Genomic DNA, 21,359 nt, shown 5'->3' on the forward strand with positions numbered 1-21,359 from the left:
TGCCCTGTTCATTCTCTTTGAAGCATCTGTTACTGGCCACTGTTGGAAGACAGGATACTGGGATAGATGGACCATTGGTCTGACCCTTCACTACAGCCATGCAATACCCCTGTTATTCTAGACCTAAGTCCTCAGACAGATTTACAGATACCCTTCAGGGATATCTTGCAGCACTCTTGTCTGTTCCCTTCATGGCTCTCTCCAGCTTCACTTGGCTATGATCACAGGATGGTACAGCAGAATGGACATTCATTAGAGACTGGGCTATTGCTGGTACCCTAAGCGGGATTTCAAACATGGTTCTCAAAGAAAAGGGCTGCCCCTGTGCTCACCCTCATAACTATCTAGTAGCCAAAATCCGCTGGTGATTGAGTCCCAGAGACCTTTGTAGATCCATTTCTTGGGGTGGCTCCTATCGCTGGGTTGAAGATTGTCTTGCATTGAAAGAGTTACCTGGCTTGCATCGCTGGAGTATCTGGCCGTGCCCAGCTGTGGCCACTTGCTTTTGGGCCAGCTGGAGACAAGCACAGCCTGCGATACACGCAGCATTTCACACACACGCTTCCCTGCCGGAAGCAGCGGCAGCTGGAAACGCGTTTTTTCAAAGTGCACGGGCACCGTTTCAGGAGGCGCAGGCTCGGCTCTGGGAGCCGGGCTGAGCGCGTGAGGAGCGCGGACACGGAAGATGATGCCTCGGAATTTCCTTGATGGGGAGACCGTGTTTAGGGGCCTGCGGGCGGGAGGTACCCAAAGGCCGGGGCACTGAGCGCCGGGCCGCTCGCCGAGCCTGGCCCTGGAGCAGAGCGCACGTCGCGCGGTTGCGAAGCGGCTCTTCGGCAGCCAGAGGTTCCCTGCCCCGCAGGCGTCGGACTTTGGTGGGACGGGAACCCGGCTGTAGCCTCGCGCCGCCCGGGGCAGACGGAGCCGTGCCCCGCTCTGGGCGCCCTTTCAGCGCCCCAGGGCGGGGGTGACGGGCCAGGCTGCCCTGGTGGGGGGGCGGCCGCCAGCCGGGGCCCTGAGCACGGGAGGCGGCCACCAGCCCGGCTGCCGGGCACGCGCTGCCGCTCCCCGCCCCCGGCGCCGGTAAGATGGCGGCCGCGGCTCAGGCGCTGAGCGGCTCTGGGCTGCTTCTGGCCGCCGCTGCCCTCGCCCTCCTGGCCGTGGCCATCGGCACCGACTCCTGGTACCAGACGGACGCGCGGAGGCACCGCGAGCGCTGCCGGGGCTTCGGCCACAAGCGCAGCGACCCGCCCGGCTCCATGTCAGCGCCCAGCCCGCACCTGCCGCTCCGCGCCCGCCCCCCGCGGGCCCTGCTGCCCGGCCACCCCCCGGCCTCTGCCCCGGCCCCGGCCCCAGCCGCTGCAGCGCTGGACTCGCACTGCGGCCGCCGCTTCAACTCCACGGTTTCCGGGCTCTGGAGGCGCTGCCACCGCGCGGGCTACGAGCCAGACAGCGAGGAGCTCATCCGGCAAGGTGCGGGGCGGGGCGCTGGCGGCGCTCGGGGCTGGCGTGGGAGGCAAGCGGGGGCCGAGACGGGGGTTCGAGGGGCCTGAGGTGGGGGGCTCTGGGGTCTCTGTCCGGTGGGGAGGAGCCCGCGTTGCCCTTTCCCCGGGCTGCCCCCTGCCAGTAACCAGGTCCCTTGTGGCTGAGCTGAGCAATTCCCGAGGCTGGGGCAGCCGCTGTCCGCGGTGCTGAGCCCGCCTCGCTCCCCAGGCAGCCGGCGCCGACCGGCCGGAAAGAGCCTTTGGGCCGGGCCGAGGGCAGAACCCCGGGCGGTGGGTGGTTCATCCTGGCGCGGGCGGCTCAGTCCGCCTCGAAGTCGGTCTGTTTCTATGGCGCAGGGGCTGTCACTGCTGCCCCTCCCGCCTATGCAGCCTCAGGCTCGGCTCTGCCCCCTCAGCCTCACCTGGCTGCACCTGCTTCTGGTGCGGGGATGGCAGCAGTGCCCAGCTGCTCTGGCCCGTCTCTTGGGGGGAGACGGAAGCAATGACACTGCCTGGGGGGTAGCAGCTCAGGCAGCCAAGGAATTGCAAGGGGATTTGATGCCTTCCCTCAGGCATTTCCTACAGGGCAGTACCCCAGCTGAAAGGGAGCACTGCTGGCTCCAGGGGACTGAGCTCACAGCTCAGTCTGTGGGCAACTGTGGCTTTTCACAGCCAGGTAGCTTTAAAAGGTTGTTATATATTTATTGGAAGGGGTGGCAGATGTCTACTCCATGTAGCACTGCGACCGCTATGCTGTTGTCTTGGCCAGGCCTGGGTCTGATCAGGGTGCTTTCCTCCTTAAAGTTGAAAAGAGGTAGGCAGCCCAGTTTGTTCTGCGGGGCTTTTCCCAGTCTATTTTTTAAAGTCTCCACCATTGGAACTGGTGCCATAGTACTGAGGAGACCCTTCCATATATCCCCTGGAGGGATTCTTCCCCCCCCCCCCATCAACCTATGAATTTGCTTCATTGGGTCAGTATCTTTTTGGCACCTAATGGCCAAGGAAAGAGTGAAATATTCCAAGCATGGTCTTACCTGAGCTGTAGAGAAAGGGCCTAGCCCCTCCTATTACATCATGTGAAACTTTCATGTATTGTAATAGGTATGTGCCCTCTCCCACTGCATGATCATCCCTCTGCTATGCCCCAATCTCTATGGTGGGGATAGAACTTTGATCCTGCTCCACCAGCACAGGCCCCTGCTACCTGGGTTAAGGAGATTATCCTTTAACAGGGCATATGACACACAGTTGAGCAATTGTTCATACATTATTATATTTTATTCTGATAGTGCAAACAGTGTGCTGTCTGACTTAGACAGGTATGAAGACAGCCCCTGTCCCAGGGTGCTTACAATCCAGATAGACAATCTACGGAGTAGTTACAAAGTGGGATACAACAAAAATTCTGTTCTGAAGAGCATGATTTACCGACCCAAGAGATATTTATTAACATGGACGAGTAGGGGGTGGGAGGAAAAGCTCCTTGACTTCGGCCCAAAATGAAAATAAATAGCAAAAGCCAATTGTTTGAGTAGTTTTGATTGTGTCCTCCAGCTGTGGTTCAAGTCCCCATAGCCCCTGTGCAACAGAAGATGGAATGACTCACTGTGGAGCTGGACTTCATCTCTGAATCCTCTCTAATGTGCAGCTGTGGCTCTTGTTCCTAGAAATGCCATTACAAAATAAATGAGCCTCTTTCTCCATTTAATCTACCAGGATCCATTTTCATTTATATTTCCATGTTGATTTCATTCCACTAAAAGGCAGTTCATTAATTTCATTTTATTAATTGACCTTGTCATTTTAAAATGTCTGCCTCTGTTTCTGCTTCCTACTGAACCATTCTGCTTCTACTGAAATTACTAACGTTTCCATCCCTCAAAAAAACCACACATTACTTCGAGTCTCACTGTATTCTTCTTTTTTTAGACTTTGCCAAGAGTCCATTCCCATCAGCCAGAAAAGCGCAGGGTGGTTTTTCTTTTTTTTTTTTTTTTTTGGCACAAGAGTGGTGGTTCTCTGTCTAGGGCTTGATCCATCTACCTCTTTACTCATGGAAGTAAAATCATTCACATGTGTTAGTATTGCAGGATCATGGATTTAAATGGATCTGGCTCTTTTCTCACTGTTTCCTCCTCATTCCCTGCTTTGCTCACAGCCTCTCCCTGCACCCAACTTTCCTGTGGCTACGGTTTGTAACCAGCCTCTTCAAGTCAGTGGGGAGATGACTTTGTCATTGTCCTCTTTGGTCAGGGACATTATTATGTGTAGGGAACTATAGGCAAACATTTTCCCTTGTTAGGGTCTGCAGGTTGTTACAATTTATCATTGCAAGGCTTTCTTTCTCCTTGCTTTGCAACAAGCCCAAATCTGAAACCTTAATGGGGACTACTAACTGATTTATGAAAAAGAAGAAATTTCAGAGGCCTGCAGAGACAGAGGAGTAAATGACCTTATAAGATTTCAATGGAGATTTTGTAAAAGGAAGCAGACTAGGAAGGGGGAAATCCATTGGTTCAACTCCTCATGGGCCTTTCTCAAGGTTTGAATAAACTAAATTCACCCTGCCTTTATCTAATTATTTACCTATTACTACAAGACAAAAACCGATAATAGAAATAGTGTCTGGTAATTTGGATGTAGTAACTTGCATTATTACATGGTAATGTGATTTTATAGAGACTTTCAATTATTTCAGCCTTTACAGATAAGAATTTCAGAACATAAATGTACAATAAGGTAGAGAAGCTGAAAACTATCATGAGCAAAATTTAGCTGAGGAAATATTTAAACATAAGAGGGAACGATAATGAGGGATTGTTTTAAAATGCTTTTATTAAATGCCCAAAAAACCCACACCTTTTCAATCATGAAAAGATTTCTTGGATAAAAAAATCCTGATTAAGAGGGGAGGTGAAAGAAGCAATATAAAATAAAACAAATGGAGAACCTGATGACAATGCATGCAATCAGGAAATGGAGATAGCTTCTCTTAGCAGTTGAAGAGATCAGTGGAAAAAACCCCTATGGACAGCAGAGTTAAAAGACAATAAGTTATTTAAATATAATCTGGAACAAAAAAAATCCTAGCAATGGTATAGGACCATGTAAAAAGGACTGGGGCCTATTTTATAGTGCCTTCCTTCTACCAGATCAGGCTTTCATCTTGCTGAACCAGCTCACTTCCTTAGTTAGTTCTGTCTGAGCTCTCTCAAGGAATCCAGGGAAGTAATTTCCAGCAGTTAGTTTTATTTTAAGCCTTCTTACCAAACAAATCAAAACTTTGCAGACTCTTCCCTCAAAGTCTGTGCAGGCTAACTGGTTGCTTCCCCAACTCTGATCCTCATGCTAGTAACTTTTATTAAGATGTCCTGGCACTTGCCTTAGAGCCTCAGCAGTAATGGACTCCACACAGTCTGCCTTCTGTCCATTTGGTTTCTGGAGCAGTTGATCTTTGCATTAGCACCTGTAGCAGTGTATTGGGAGCACAGCCCCTGGTCCCTCAACTTTCTGGAAGATATTGCAGTTCTTTCCTCCATGTCCTGCTCTTTTTCATGTGCAGCAGGCAGGGCTTGTTAACCAGTTAGCTAGCTGCAGGCCTCTGACCTCAGCGGAATGGTACCCCTTATACTTTCACAGTCCAATATGAGAAAAGGAAGGTAAAATTATCAATCATGATAGATAAAAGGCAGTAGCAGTAAATAAATATTTTTTTCTTTGTACTTGGAACTTAGCAGGAAGATGCAAGTGATTTCATTATAACTTTGATATACACCGCTACCTCAATATAACATAAATTTGGATATAACGCAGGAAAGCAGTGCTCCGGGGGGGTGGGGCTGTGCACTCCAGTGGATCAAAGCAAGTTCAATATAACATGGTTTCACCTATAACGCAGTAAGATTTTTTGGCTCCCAAGGACAGCGTTATATCGAGGTAGAGGTGTACATACTATCCCATTAGGAATAAGGGAGAATGTTAAATAGCAACTGTTAACATTAAAACACTTTAAAAGCTGCAGGACTGGATAACTTTTACCCAAGGGTATTAAAGGAATTGGGAGAGGACCCCTGTGAACAATTAATGTTGACTTTTAACAAATCTTGGAACACAGAAGATTCCAAAGGACTGGAAAAGCCAGCATAGTGCCAACATTTTAAAAGGTTAAACAGGATTACCCAGGAACTATAGGCCAGTTACCTGGACATAAATCCCAATCAAGATTGTGAAAGATTTATATGGGATGCAATCAGGAAAGAATTAAAAAAAAATAGTAGGATGATTAATCCAAATAAACATGGTTGTATGGAAAATGTCTTGTCAAACTTTATATTTATATTTTAAATTTTGGATGTATAAGCTGGGAATATCAAGCAAGAGTAGAGACTGGTATTTCCTGTGTATATGGTATCAGTGAACACTGTGTTTACTTCAAAAAGGATGTTGAAAAACCGGAAGGGGTTCAGAAAAACTACAAAAATTATTTGAGATCTGGAAAACATGCTTTATAGTGAGTGACTAAACAAACTTAATCTATTTAATTTATCCATGAGAGGGTTAAGAGGTGATTTGATCACAGTCTACAACTGTCTTCATGGGGAAGAGATTTGTGATAATGATGCTTTAATCTAGCAGGAGGCAGAACATTATGCAATGGTTGAAAGCTGAAGCTAGAAAACCTGACTAGAAATAAGGCACAATTGTTTAACAGTGAGAGCAATTAACCTTTAGAGTAATTTACCTAAGGATGTAGTGGATTCTCTAACACTTGCAGTCTTTAAATCTCGGCTGCATATCTTTCTAAAACATACACCATAGCTCAACCAGAAGGTATGGGCTTGATGCAGAAATTATCAGATGAGGTTCTTTGTCCTGTGTTATGTAGCTGGTCAGACTAGATCAGGGGTAGGCAATCTATGGCACATGTGCCAAAAGCGGCACGCGAGCTGATTTTCAGTGGCACTCACACTGCCCGGGTCCTGGTCACCGGTCAGGGGGGCTCTGCATTTTAATTTAAATGAAGCTTCTGAAATATTTTAAAAATGTTATTTACTTTACATACAATAGTTTAGTTATATATTATTTTTAGAAGGTCTCTTTCTATAAGTTTATGTTAAAATGTGTTACTAGCACGCAAAACCTGAAATCAGAGTGAATAAATGAAGACTCAGCACACCACTGCTGAAAGGTTGCCGATCCCTGGACATGATGATCATAATGGTCTCTTCTGGCCTTCATATTTACAAACTTCAAATTCACCTTTAGGGAAACACTTCTTGATACAGTATCTTCTGTTTGCACCCTACATTTTATAGGACTAGAGTAAATTTTAAACCCTAAGAGAGAAAGCAATGGACTTAACATTTTGAAACCAGATGTATATGGGATTTATATTCTAAAAATATTTAAACCGTCTGGTTTAAATAAAGAGCTAGTGTCTTTGTTTTAATCAATGAAGTTTTAGCCAATGAATCTTAGTTCAGATCCTTTGGGACATAAGTGATCTATAAAGCAAGCAATAGTCTTAAATTTTATATTTATATACTGAGATAAAAATGTAAAATTGCTTCTCAGATATATGTGATAGTACAATTATTCTTTACAGTAGTCTATCTAAAATAGGTTTTACCTTTGACAAACCCTGCCTAACTGAATGTAGGAGGTAAGTCATAGTGTTTGTTTTTGGGCCCGTATTGCAATATCTGTTTACTAATGTGACACTGATTTTTATAAGACTTGATTAATTTGGATGTTAGTTTTATATAGAATTTCTAATTGTATATTTGTATTATAGCTAAGGCTACATTTTAGTCACGGGTATTTTTAGTAAAAGTCATGGACAAGTCACGAGCAGTATACAAAAATTCCTGGCCTGTGATCTGTTCATGACTTGTACTATATACCCCGACTAAATCTTGGGCACTCTGGGGCAAGGGGCGGTCTGCTGTTGCTGGGGTGGGGGTCTGGTGGTGGCATGTGGCCTGGGACCCCCGTTGCTGCTGGCCCAGGGGCTGCCTGAGCTGCTCAGGCGGCCCCTGGGCCAGACACACTGGCCACTGGAGTAGTCCCAGAGGTCCCGGAAAGTCATAGAATCTGACTCTGTGACCTCCATGACAGACTTGCAGCCTTAATTATAGAGTCCATTAAAAACTCACACCAAGAAGCTAGATCTATAACAGGGGTGGCCAAACTGTGGCTTGTGAGCTGAATGTGGGTCTTTTATGGTTAAAGTGCAGCTCTTGGAACCTCCCAAGCTCTCCCCTTTCTCCACCTACTGGACTGGAGTGGGGAGCTTGGGATCTCTGCCTGGTGGTGGGGTAGGGGCTTCTGCCCTGCAGGGAAGGGGGTCTTGAGGACTCAGCCCCATGGGACACACCTGCTGGGGCTCCTGGCTTTTGCAGGAGCAGGGCTGAAGCCCGTCTCGGCTGGTGCCTCCTGCAGGGTTGAAGCCCCAACAGTTGTGCCTCAGCTGTCGAATTTCTGAAGATTGTTGTATGCGGCTTGGAGGGTCAGTAGACTTGGCCAACTCTGATCTGTAAGGTGTACACACTAAAAATTCAACCCTACTGTATAAAGTGTTTAGTATGGTAAATATTAATAATTGGATATGTAATCAGTGATAATGATGATTGGAATTAGTTAGTTAATTAGATACCATGATGTGGATGATGTGGTCTAAGTACTTAATTCAGAGCTGTACAAATCTTTTGTGAATGAGACCTGATCCCATTGAAGTAAATAAGAGTTAGATTGAGTTCTGGGAATGGACAAGAGGTATCCATACAGTGAAATCCCCCATATTACCTCTCTGAACTAAGTCTTTATTAACAAAATGCAAATCTTGTTCCTCTGTCCTTGTTGATGGGAGCTGTATAAGGACTTAGAGATGGAGCACACTCTGGAATCTCCCTCTTTAGTGTGGTTTTACAAATCTACGCACTCAGATTTGATTCTAAAATAAATTAAAATCAGCAGTCTTTTAGCATGTGGGAAATTGAGATCACCTCTCTGCCATCCCCTTCTCAATTTCTAAATATCCCTGGACTTAAGAGGGCCACCATGTACTTGCCTTTTTTTTGTTTTTTCCCTTGTGAAGCCTGTCCCTCCCACAATACCCAGTGGAGCCAGGTCTGTGCTGAGAGGTTACTGTCCCAATGAATCTCATTAGAGAAGGAAATCATAAGAACATAAGATAAGAATGGCCAGACTGGGTCAGACCAATGATCCATGTAGCCTGGTATCCTGTCTCTGACAGTGGTCAGTGTAAGATGCTTCAGAGGGAATGAACAGAACTGGGTATTTTAGAGTGATCCATCCTGTTATCCAGTCCCAGCAGTTGGAGGTTTCAGGACACCCAGAGCGTGGGGTTTTGTCCCTGACTGCCTTGGCTAATAACCATTGATGGATCTATCTCCATGAACTTATCTAATTCTTTTTCAAATCCAATTATACTTTTGGCCTTCACAACACCACCTGGCAACAAATTCCACAGGTTGTCTGTGTTGTGTGAAGAAGTACCTTATTTTGTTTTAAACCTGTTGCCTATTAATTTCATTCGGTGACCCCTGATTTTTGTGTTCTGTGAAGGGTAAATAATACCTCTCTATTCACTTTCTCCATAGCATTCATAATTTTACAGATCTCTATCATATCCCCCTTTAGTCATCTCTCTTCTAAGATGAAGAGTCCCAGTCTTTTTCATCTCTCCTCATATGGAAGCTGTTTCATACCTGTAATCATTTTTGTTGCCCTTCTCTGCACCTTTTCAAATTCTAATATATCTTTTTTGGTATGAGATTATCAGAACTGTATACAGTATTCAAGGTGTAGATGTACCATGGATTTATATAACGGCTTTGATATTTTCTGTCTTATTATATATCTCTTTCCTAATGGTTCCTAACATTGTTAGCTTTTTTGACTGCTGCTGCACTTTGAGTGAATGTCTTAGAGAACTAGCCACAATGACTCCAAGATCTTTCATGAGGGGTAATAGCTAATTTAGACCCTATCATTTTGTATGGATAGCTGGGAACAGGTTTTCCAATTTGCATCACTTTTGCACTTACCAGCATTGAATTTTATCTACCATTTTTGTTACCCAGTCATCCAGTTTAGTGAGATTCCTTTTGTCATGTTTTACTGTCAGCTTAGGCCTTAACTATCTTGAACAAGTTTGTATTGTCTGAGAATTTTGCCACCTAACTGTTCACCTCCTTTTCCAGCTCATTTATGAATATGTTGAACATCACTGGTTCTCACTACAGATTCTTGGGGACCCCACTATTTCTCTCTCCATTGTGAAAACTGACATTTATTCCTGCCCTTTGTTTCTTGTCTTTCAACCAGTTACTGATCAATGAGAGGACCGTCCCTATTATCCCATGACAGCTTAGTTTGCTTAAGAGCCTTTGGTGAGAGACCTTACCAAAAGCTTTCTGAAAGTCCAAGTACATGATATGGACTGGATTATCCTTGTTGACCCCTGTCTCAAAGAATTCTAATAGATTGGTGAGGCATGATTTCCCTTTATAAAAGCCACACTGACTCTCCCTCAACATATTACGTTTGTCTTTTTGTCTGATAATTCTGTTCTTTATTATACTTACAGTCAATTTGCCTTGTACTGAACTACACTTACTAGCCTGTTATTGCCAGGATTGCCTCAGGAGCCTTTTTTAAAAAAAATCAGTGTCACTTAGCTATCCTCCAGTCATCTGGTACAGAGGCTGATTTAAGCGATAGGTTACATACCACAGTTAGTAGTTCTACCATTTCATATTTGAGTTACTTCAGAATTCTGGGGTGAAGATGATCTGGTCTGATGACTTATTAATCGATTTGTTACAAGATCTCCTCTATTGGTATCTCAATCTAACAGAGTTCCTCAGATTTGTCACCTAAAAAGAATGGCTCATGTGTGGGGATCTTCCCCCATATCCTCTGCAGTGAAGACTGAGGCAAAAAATTCATTTAGTTTCTCTACAATGACCATGTCTTCCTTTTCCTTGAGTGCTCCTTTAGCACCTCAACTGTCCAGTGGCCCCACTGACTGTTTGGCAGGTTTCCTGATTCTCATGATTTTTTTGGCTGTTTGTGTGTGCTTATCTTCAAATTCTTTCTCGGTTTGCATTATTATACTTTCACACTTGTTTTGCCAGAGTTAATGCTCCTTTCTATTTTCCTCACTAGGATTTGACTCCTAATTTTTAAAGGATTCCTTTTTGCCTCTTTTGCCCTGCTGTTTAGCCATCATGGCATTTTTTTGGTCCCGTTTTATTTATTTGGGGTATACATAGAGTTTGGGCTTCTATTATGGTGTTTTTAAACAGCCTCCATGCTGTTTGCAGGCATTTCACTCTTCTGGTTTTTTTTTTAATTTCTGCTTAACTAGCTTCCTCATTTTCATGTAGTTCCCCTTTTTGAAGTTAAATGCTATTGTGGTGGGTTTCTTTGGCATTTTCCCTCCTACAAGGATATTAAATTTTAATTACATTATGGCCACTGTTACCAAGTGATTCAGTTATATTCACCTTCTGGACCAGATACTGTGCTTCACATAGAACTAAATCAAGGATTGTCTCTCTCTTTATGGGATTCAGGACAAGGTGCTCCAAGAAGCAGTCATTAATGGTGTCTAGAAATTTTATCTCTACATCCCTTTGAGAGGTGGCATATACCCAGTCAATATGAGGATAGTTGAAATCTCCCATTATTTCTGAATTGTCTGCCTTTGTAGCCTAATATCCCTGAGCATTTCACAACCATTGTCGCAAGCAGCTGAGCAGGACTGTTCCCTAGTACGCTTTTGCTAGTGTTTTGTACACTCCCAGGCAAGGGGGCTGCCTTCTCCCTCAGTGACTATTCCACACTCACCACCCCCTCCCCCTTTTAATCCCAGGTTACACTTTGTGTGCCCATCCTGAAACACTCACAGTCACACTCCCTTTTTTGGTTACACTTGCTCTGTTGCTGTCCTATTCATTTGCTGGCTTGAGTTAGTGGTTAACTTTGAACTAAGACCATCTGGCATGCTAGGCTGGCAAACTACTTCTTAGGACAACAAAGGGAATGAGGCACTTCCTAAAGTCAAACTAGGTACAGATGTTGCTCTTTCTGTCTCTTTCAGGAGTTATTCAGCGCTGCACTGCTGTGAAGTACCATTACACCTCATCCTCTCTGCCACGCAATTTACCCATCAATATTACCAACATCATCCGGCAGGATGAGTGGCATGCTCTCCGTAAGTAATCCAGACTCTTACCAATGCCATGCACCCTTACTAAGCAGGGTACAAGCATATTCAGAATCTTTCTTTCATATCTAGGTCACTGCTGTGACTTCAGTACCAAATGGGGCACTGATTCAGAGATCAGTGAAAGGTATCTAGTGCCTAAATCGGGGGTAGGCAATCTACGGCACATGTGCCAAAGGTGACACGGTCCTGGCCACCGGTCCAGGGGGGGCTCTGCATTTTAATTTAAATGAAGCTGCTTAAACATTTTAAAAACCTTATTTATTTTACATACAACAATAGTTTAGTTATGTATTATAGAATTATAGAAAGAGACTTCTAAGAACATTAAAATGTGTTACTGGTATACAAAACCTTAACTTAGTGAATAAATGAAGACTCGGCACATCACTTCTGAAAGATTGCCGACCCCTGGCCTAAATGAACCTTAATCAGGGAGGCTGGAGACACGCAAAGTGACCCAAGTGTAGAGGACATTTGGAGTGGCTACTACAGGGGCCATCTAAATGTTGCAGATGTTAAGGTGTGATGGAAGTGTCACTGCAGTTTATTGGATACCCTCACAGCAGCTAGGTGTTGGTCAGACTCAATTCTGAAGCACAGATTAGTCCTATTAGGTCAGGGCTGTACACTTATTTGATTTGTACAGTGCCTGCCATGCTTTCTCTCTACCTCCCAAATGGTGTGTAACCTCCTTCTAGCTCCCTAACTCTCATGACCTCTCCTCTCAGAAAGCATGCTAATTTTGACTCTTCCACAAGCCCATCCTTGCATCCTCCTGTTGCCAGTTCCTTCCTACCCAAACCCCTTCCAGCTGCCTAGTCACCTGCAACGCACCTGAAAGTGCTCCACTCTCTCCTTCACTTACTTCCCCTATTTGTCCCATCCATGTTCACATTGCCTTCTGGGGTTCCCTTCCTGGACTTCTGAGGACATAAGCTACTAGGCAACCCAACTTCCCCTGCTGGTTTCCACCCTATAAAACTTACCAGCACAAGTTTAGATGACTTTTTATGCAATTAATGCAACATGACTGAGATCATGCTGTAGACTCACACATCTGCATGTTCATGTAGGTGCTGCATGCAGTGTCACAAAGAACTATGGTTAGAGACACATACAAGAAAATGCCATAGGGCTTGACAAGTCTGTAGGTGTAGGGCTCAGAACACCACATTCCTACATTCTCGTCTAAATTTTCAAAAGTGCTTAGTGATTTCTGGTGTGCTCAAGTTGAGACATATTAAAGGGGCCTGCTTTTCAGCAAGTGCTGAGCATCAGTCCTTTGAAAATAAAACATTTTGAAAGTGATGCAAGTTGGGCTCCCAAACTCAATCATTTTTTAAAAGGTAGCCCTCTGCTTCAGCAGGATCAGAGAAAAGTAGGTGTACTGCAGTGAGGAAGAGAGGAGCTGAGACCCAGATAGCATTACCAGTGTCCCCGATGCTCCAGTACACAGGGAACACCTCATCCATTTCCCCACCCCCATTTGAGCTCAGGAAAGAGAAACTGCCAGGAGAAGTCAGCCAGAAACTGAGTTGGTGGCAGCAGTAGAAAAAAGCAGGGACCTCAGACCTCATCAGTGTTTGGATTTTTTTTTTTAATTTTTTTTTTTAAAGCTTTTACTATGGACATTCTCTCCTGTTTTGATTAGCTGTTTGCTCCAATCCTCTTCCTCCAGTTCTCTCAGTCTCTTAACCTCAGCCTCACTACACCTGCCCTCCATACTTTCCCCTTTTCTTTTACCCCTCTCCTTTCAGTGTCTCCTTTCCTTTGCTTTGTCTCTGTCTAGCTAATCACCTCCCAACAACAACAAATAACCCCAGTGTAACAAAGCAACAAAAAAGTTGTGGTTTTAACATGATGTTTGCAAACCATCAGTGTTTGCTACGCTGGTATGTTGTATCCCTTCCATCCATCACCCTCTGTCCAATTTGTCTCTTGCACTTCAGGACAGTGTGTAGTTCCCAGCACAAAGGGGCCCTTGTCTCCGTGTGCCTAGACACTACTGTAATGCAAACAATTTCTTTCTAAGAGGGTGCAGTACGGGAAGCCCACCAGGGATACTAATTTTCGGGACAGTAGACCTAATAATCTCAATGGATTGTCTGTCCTCTCTCTCTCGCCTCGCCAACATCCTGTCTTGGTGTCTCCTTTGTTTCTTCCCCTCTTGTTCCTCTCTCTCCTCAGATCTGCGGAGAATGACAGCCGGCTTCATTGGCATGGCAGTCTCCATCATCCTGTTTGGCTGGATCATTGGTATGCTGGGCTGCTGTAAACAGCACGAGCTCATGCAATACGTGGCAGGGCTGCTCTTCCTCATGGGAGGTGAGAGTTTTTCTCTTCATTCTAATATCAAACTTTTGATCAAAAGCATTAGAGTGACATCCCAAGCATGCAGAAGTACAGTCAGCCTCATCAGCAAACAGCACAAAGCCATTTATTAATGTGAGAGTTGATATAACATGGAGATTGAAATTTTAGACACACACGGCAGGAGATGAGTCAGGTTTCTTCTTTGCATCTGTGTCAGTGTAGATCTCACTGTAGGCATGCACGCAAGATCAGAGTCTTCTGAGTAGCAGTGTCCATCAAGGCTGTGCATGTCCCCTATGCCACCTCATGCTCCTGCACGAGGCTATAAAGGGTGGGGCAGTAATGACCCTCCCTCGGTTCCCTCTTGCTGGCCATGGAAGTGAGGCAGAATCCAGTGACTGCTCGACCTGCTACACTCTTAAGAGACCTTAAACCAGTTCTTTCAGTCTGGTGAAGAATACTGTACCCACACTTTTTCTCTAAAGGACATTTCTTGTTTTAAAAAATGGCAAATAGATGATCTCCATGTACAGCAAGGCAATGGGCTTAGTGCCAACCACCACACCTCATGGCAGAGTCCACTCAGGGTTCAAACCCTACCTATCCTGCAATGGGTTGATCCTCAAGGATGGATACAGACGAGGCTTCTTCTGCCTAGGAGAACTACCTCCTGAATAAGTGCTGTGTGTGCAAGTCCTTCTCTGCCAGGACCCACAAGTCCAGGGAAGTGGGGCTCAAGCTGCATTTGCTTGAGCAGTCCATGTGGGTCACTCTAGTTGTAACAGTCACCTCTGGGTCCAGAGTGAGGATAGATAAGCCAGTGCTCATTCAAGGACTTAACACACTTCAGGATGGGACAGTGGAAAGGAGAACACTGGCAGAGTCGGTGCTGAACACTTCAGTGTGAAGACAGACCTCGGCAATGACAACCTCAGCATGGGTACAACTGCAAAAGTCCTGGCACTGATTACGTCAGCACAAACTCCAGCTCCTGTACCAACTGCCCTGACTCAGGGAGCACAGCCAGCCCCTGTGCCCACTCATAAATAGCATACCAACTTGTGTAGTTGGTCTAAGCATCCATGTAACTCCGACTGAGGGGATCTCCCGGATGTAATGCAAGGAACATCACTTCAAGGACAAAGCTCCTAATCAATCATGCAGAACGAGACCCAGTTGCAATGATACTCATGATAGAGCTGAGCAGGAGGCTCAGGTATGCTCTGGAGATATCCATATCACTCCCAGAGATGTTCCCAATACTGAAGAGATGGCCAGTACCAGCCTTGTACCATTACTGAGCATCACTCTTCAATGAGGTGAGATATTCCTCCTCTTCGTCACTGATGTAATTCTTCTTGCCAGCATTGAGCAGAAAGCCCTGTCTCCTGTCATCGGAGAATGATCCAAGGAGGGTATCTGGGAGTGTAAGCAGCATGGAGGGGGCACTGGGCCAGCCAGCCCTAATGTGGCCAATATCTGTACGGCATGCCATATTGGTCTTACTGACAACTGTCCTCCCACATGTCAAGGAGCAGATCACTTTCCTGCACCCCATGCTCTCCGGCAGCATTTCTGGCTAGGCCAACCATACTAGAACCAGACATTGCCCTCCAGAAAAGGAGACTAGAGGACAGTCCCCATCATCCTCCAACAGCAGACAAGGCAGTAACACTAGCATTCGCCTCAGCAATAGAAGACTTTAATACCTTCCAGGACCTCCTGTCCTGAATGGTGGAGACCTTGGACATTGAGACTCCGTTTATGTAAAGAGTCTCACAAACTGTTTGATATCCTGAGTGTGATGACCCTCGCCAGCATCGCTCTCCCTATTAATGAAAGGATCCTAGAACTGGCGAAAGGGCTATGGCAGACCCTGGCCACTCTTCCTCCCACCTCCAGGAGTGTGGAGAAAAGGTATCAGGTGCTGCCGAAAGGTTTTGAGCACTTCTATCCTCACCTAAACCCAGGATTATTGGTCATCTGCAGTGCAAGCGAAATCAAAGTCTAAGAAAGGCACTCCTAAGAATAAGGACCCACAAAAGTTAGACGTGTTTGGACAAAAAGCATCTTTATGAGGTGTTGCTTTGCGTGGTGAATTACCAAGTACAATTACTTCATGTGGGAAAAGAATAGCAGGGATAACATGGAACATCATCAAGGAGGAGCAGATGGTTCATGAGAACATTGCTGCAGGTAGCTATGGATGCCTTTGATATGACTGATTGCCACAGCCCTCACTACAAGACAGGTCTGCTGGCTCCAGGCACTGGGCATACTACAAGAAATACAGGCCAGGATAAAGGACCTGCCTTTCGAGGGACTGGTGCTCCTCACTTAGTGGACAGATGAAGTGCTCCACTTCCACAAGGATTCAAAGGCCTTATTAAGGTCCCTGGAATTTGCACATCAGCTCCCTACAGAAACTCTTACAAATATGAACCCCACCAACTGCAGGGGAGGTCATCTTACTTCTAGGGCCAACAACTGGAATATCAGCTGCAGGGAATGTCCATCTTCCACCTCTTTGGCCAACCTAGCTTCCTCTGAGACAGCAGATTTGATGGGAGGGTTGAGAGTCACAACAGTGCTGATCGAAAGTCTGTAACTACTTCAGGAACTACTTTGCCCCATTCCAACAGGCCTGGATGGCTGTCACAACTAACAAACAGCATTAGACAATGTTGCCCAAGGCTACCTTGTACAGTTCCATTCACTACATTCTGCTTTCCCCATCCTGTGACCTTTCTCATAAGAGCCTGTTCAAACAAAAATGACCTCATTGTTTCATCTGGGAACCATAGCTGATATACCATGGAAATAGATATTTTTTTATCCTGAAGAAGAGGAGGGATCTTTGTCCTATTCTAGACCTGAGGCAGATTCAGGATGGTAACACTTGTGTCCATCTCTGCAAGCCCAGGACTGGTTCATGGCTCTCAACTTGCAGGCTCTGTACTTCCATATACCCATCCAGCCAGCGCACAGGTAGTATCTAAGATTCAGTGGGGACAAACTATTACTAACACTAGGTGGTGCTGTTTGGACTCTTTGTGGCCCTGAAAGTCTACACAGAATGCCTAAGGATGGTAGCAGCACAGCTCAAAAGAAAAAGCATCCACATCTATCCTTACCTGGACAATTGGCTGATTAAGGGCGGATCTCAGCAGGAATCTGCAGCACAACTGAAGTACATCATCCCTCTCCCTGTTCTCTCATCTGGGATTCCTAAGAGACATCTGAACTGCACACTCCTGTTGGTGGGTTGTGGAGTACAGACTCTACATACCCTCCCACCACAGTGCAGGCAGTGAGACACTGCTCAGGAAAGTAGAGTAAGGACGTGCCTAAACCTTTTTGGTACATACCCTACTTGCCCAAGCAGTGCCTCTCCTATATTTCTGTTTTTTTAGCAGTGTAGTGTCCCACTGCCTTCATGTTCCTGGAGTCTTTCCCCACCACAGGGAAAGACTCCAGCAGTGAGAAAAGGCTCTGTCAGGGGGAGAGGCTGTGAGGAAAGGCTGCAGCAGTTTCCCATTGTTGAAGCCTTTCCCTGCTGCAGGGAGCTGCTGAAGCCTTTCCCGGACACATGTAGCTACATACCACAGTGTGGATACAGCCCGCTTTTCATAGCTGCGTGTAGCTGCATATAGATTCATAGACTTTAAGGTCAGAAGGAACCATTATGACACTGCTGCTACGGGTGTGCAGTGTAGATGTAGCCCTGGTGAACTATGAAAAACAGTCTCTCATCCCCTCACAGACAAGAGTCCGTAGGAGCCCTGATTCCAGTTTGGCAGGAGCATCCCTTCCTGCCCCAGCAATCACTGGTACTTGACTGCAACTGTATAAATGTTTCTGGTGCTGCTAGGCCACATGTTGGCCACATGTACATGATACTGCTTAGCAGACTTCACCTGCAACTGTTCAGCCTTTGTTTCAGGTAGCTGTATTCCCCAACAAAACACCAGATGAACAAGAAGATGATGGTCCTATTGTAGGTTGTCACAGAACTGAGCTGCTGGAAGGAACCTGAAAAATGGGCTTGGAGGCATTCCTATTCTGAACCCCTCCTCCTCGACTGCTTGAATCACACACACATCAGGTACAGCCTGGAAGCCTACTGGATCATCTACAAATGCTAGGAACTCAAATCCTAGAGAATATAAGGCTCTACATCCATGTACTGGAGCTCACAGTCAGGCTAGCGCACATGGGCTTTCTATCTGTTCTTCAAAAAGTCCACAGTGCAGATGCAAATGGATAACACCTTGTGATGCACTGCATAAACAGATAAGGAGCCAGCTGCTTGGCTCCTCACTGCCTGGAAGTCATTGGGCTCTAGCCATGGAGCCAACAGGGATAACCCTAATGGGTCTTCACTTCCTGAGTGTCACCACCAACCTAGTGGATTTCCTAAGCAGAGAATCAGTAATCACTTATGAATAGTTATTTCATAAATTCCAAGACCAGAAGGTACCACAGTGATCATCTGGTCTGACTCACCTGTATAACACAGGAGATAGACCTCTCCCAAAATGATTCCTATAGTGTAGCTTTAATCTCCATTTAAAAATGGTCAGTGATGGAGTGGTGTGGAAGTCCCTCATTGAGCTGATATGCCTATGTTGCACCTTCTCTAAAAACCACAACATGTGAAAATTGGTAGTTTAGCTCAATAACTGGGGTAGGGGATTTGAAGCCATGTCAACCAAGGTTTCTGAGAGAATATGGTGTGGAAAATGAGTTATTTTCCAGGCTGCAAAAGTCTTAAAACTTTTTTTAAGTTGCCAAAAAAAATGTAGGAGGAGATGTGCAACAGTTTACTAGCCTCCCTGAGCTGAGATATAGTGCACATTGCAAAATTTAGTGGAACAAGAAATGTTCATTTTTGAATGAGAGTAGGATTTCGCAAGCTCCAGCAAGTTTAGCACATTGCTGAACAGGGCAAAGGCAGAGCCCTCTGCTTCCTTTAAATAAATTTGTCTTTTACCAAGCAATGAGATCTTAGCATAAAACCTGAACCCCAGAAAACTCGTCAGTGGAGAAAAGGAATGTTTGCTTGTAGCAAAAGGTTCATAAAATGACATTTTACCTTGTCCCTGAGCAGAGGAAGCTCAAAAGGGCCAGACCTAGGCTACAAGTATTTCCTGAGCTGGGAGGCAGTGGCTTGCCTTACTTAGAGGAGTCTGGGTACCTGCTCTCCTCTGGTACATTCAGGGAACGGAGTAGGCCACTGTTGGTTGTTGAGTCCAAGACAGACAGTCCCATTGGAGGCTGAGCAGCACAATGTCCTGGTTTCCCAGCATGAAGGTTGGCTGGTGTGGGACCTGTCACTTTAACTCCTGGCTTTCCAGCACTTAAGTTCTGGTATTTAAATGACCTATCCAGGATGTGTGTGATGGTGGCCACAGATTTGTTGGTGCATAAATATTCAGCACAAATGTGCGCCAGGTGCTTTAATAGTGAAGGCTGAAGTTTTACCAAACCAAAGGCGGCTTCCTTTCAGCTGGTTCTCTCTCTGGGAATGGGTGGAAGAACAGCTGAAAGTTTACTGCGGAGACCTACCTAGCTCGATTGAACTTTTGATGAGCTGAGGGGGTAAATAGCATGTTAGCTGAAATGGGAAGCCAGATTTTTACAAAGGGCACTGAGAGGATTAGGAACATGGGCAGGAAAGGAAAGAAGTTAGCAAAATGCAGCAGAGAAATAGAGAAAATTAATCTGAAACAACTCCTGGATGGTGGGGCATAGATGAGACACCAGTGTAGGTGTGAGCACTAAGGCCATGTCTACACTTACCGCTGCTCCGATCGATGCAGTGGTGTTGAGTTAGCAGGTCTGGTGAAGACCTGCTGAGCACTCTCCCATCAACTCTGGTACTCCAGCTCCCAGAGAAGAGTAAGGTAAGTCTGCAGGAGAATATCTTGTGTAGACACTGCGGTAAGTTGACTAAGCTACATCAACTGCAGTTACATTATTCACCTAGATCTTGTCTACACTACTGGGGTAAGTCAACCAAAGTTAAGCAGTTGAGGGGAAGCTAACCTGAGGAGCTAGAAAATGAAATGCACTGTAGTGGAGCTGGGGGCTGCATTTTTTTTTCTTCTCATGATTTCACTGTAAAGAATAAAGGATCATCAAGAGTCTGAGACCTGGCAATGCCCGGAGAGGGAGGAAGGAACCTATGGGTGCAGCTGCAATGCTCTGCAGGCCTGTTCAAAGGTCGCCTATTCTTTTTGCTTTTCTCCTGCAGGTACATGCTGTATCATCTCACTCTGTACCTGTGTGGCTGGGATTAATTTTGAGTTGTCTCGCTATCCTCGCTATGTCTATGGGCTGCCAGAGGATATCAGCCATGGCTACGGCTGGTCCATGTTCTGTGCCTGGGGAGGCCTGGGACTTACTCTTTTGGCTGGATTCCTCTGCACACTGGCCCCCTCGCTCAATGCCTCTCGTACTGCTGTACAGAAACCCAGACAGGAAAATGGAGCTGTGTGACCTCAAAGGGTGCAGGAGAAGAGACTCCAGCAAGCACAGCTAAGGTAAAGCTGTGGGTTTACGGCACCATGGAGATGGCATTTCTGCGCCATTGCTGAGGGTGGTACAAACTAAGGATGTTAAAGGTTTTTGGCCAAGTCCTGTGGTTCTCCTGCTACAGAATTTCTGTCTTAGACACAGACTCTACAACAAGCTGGGGTTGATGTCTTACTGACTTGCTCATTGATTTAAGAGGGAGTTTTTCTTTTATATACAAAGGATTATCTCCTGTTTATTTGTGGAGGATTCTTGTCCATTATAAATGTGTAGCTGCAGAGTTTATGTAACACTGTCAAGAGGCTGAACACCCTTCCACCTGGCTTGGCTTGGCCTCTAGCAGTTTGGTTCAGCCCTCCGTTGTCCAAAGGAGCCTGGAGATCCAAATAATGGTTAGGGCAGTTCATCCATCCTCAGTATTGATAGATGGGCTGCCAGTGGCCATTACTGAATGTGCTTGGAAAGACAGGAGGAGTTAAACAAACCAGCATTCCTTCTGGGGGGAAGGGGGGAGTTGGTCCTCTGCTCTCCACATCAGGCCCTTCCTGCAGCTGAAGTCAGTCACTTCTTTGAGTAAGCAGCAGCATCTGCCAGCTAATGCACATGACCCTAGTTATGAGTATGTGCAAAAGCTAGGACCACTAAGCTACAGGCACCATTCAGTCACTGTGGAATTGTTCCACAAGGAGACAGAGTGGCAGTAGTTTCAGCTGCTGGGCTCAACCTCAAGGACCCAGCCTACCTTCTACCTGAGGTACATGACTCCT

General features: G+C 45.8%; 1 protein-coding gene and 1 long non-coding RNA gene across 2 annotated transcripts; one reads left to right on the forward strand and one right to left on the reverse strand.

Annotated features, from left to right (window-relative positions):
- The first annotated feature begins 1,088 nt into the window (after window positions 1-1,088).
- On the forward strand, window positions 1,089-21,151 carry LOC127051346 (transmembrane protein 178B-like). Its single transcript, XM_050953604.1, has 4 exons — window positions 1,089-1,473; window positions 11,614-11,727; window positions 13,930-14,067; window positions 20,312-21,151. Exons 1-4 carry the CDS (start codon window positions 1,089-1,091, stop codon window positions 20,554-20,556), a joined length of 882 nt encoding a protein of 293 aa, XP_050809561.1. The 3' UTR covers window positions 20,557-21,151.
- On the reverse strand, window positions 2,739-20,319 carry LOC127051381 (uncharacterized). Its single transcript, XR_007774494.1, has 2 exons — window positions 19,858-20,319; window positions 2,739-5,114 (listed from the first exon to the last, which is right to left on the reverse strand). It is a non-coding gene; the product is annotated as an uncharacterized LOC127051381 (long non-coding RNA).
- Window positions 21,152-21,359: the final 208 nt, after the last annotated feature.

Source organism: Gopherus flavomarginatus, chromosome 5 (assembly GCF_025201925.1).
Source record: "Gopherus flavomarginatus isolate rGopFla2 chromosome 5, rGopFla2.mat.asm, whole genome shotgun sequence".
Classification (NCBI taxonomy): domain Eukaryota; kingdom Metazoa; phylum Chordata; order Testudines; family Testudinidae; genus Gopherus; species Gopherus flavomarginatus.

Excerpts from the sequence above, each read along its gene's own strand:
- LOC127051346 (XM_050953604.1), top strand. The coding sequence starts at position 1,089 with ATGGCGGCCGCGGCTCAGGCGCTGAGCGGCTCTGGGCTGCTTCTGGCC. Across the intron at positions 11,728-13,929 it reads GGATGAGTGGCATGCTCTCC|ATCTGCGGAGAATGACAGCC; the intron begins GTAAGTAATCCA and ends CTCTCTCCTCAG. Across the intron at positions 14,068-20,311 it reads GCTGCTCTTCCTCATGGGAG|GTACATGCTGTATCATCTCA; the intron begins GTGAGAGTTTTT and ends TTTCTCCTGCAG.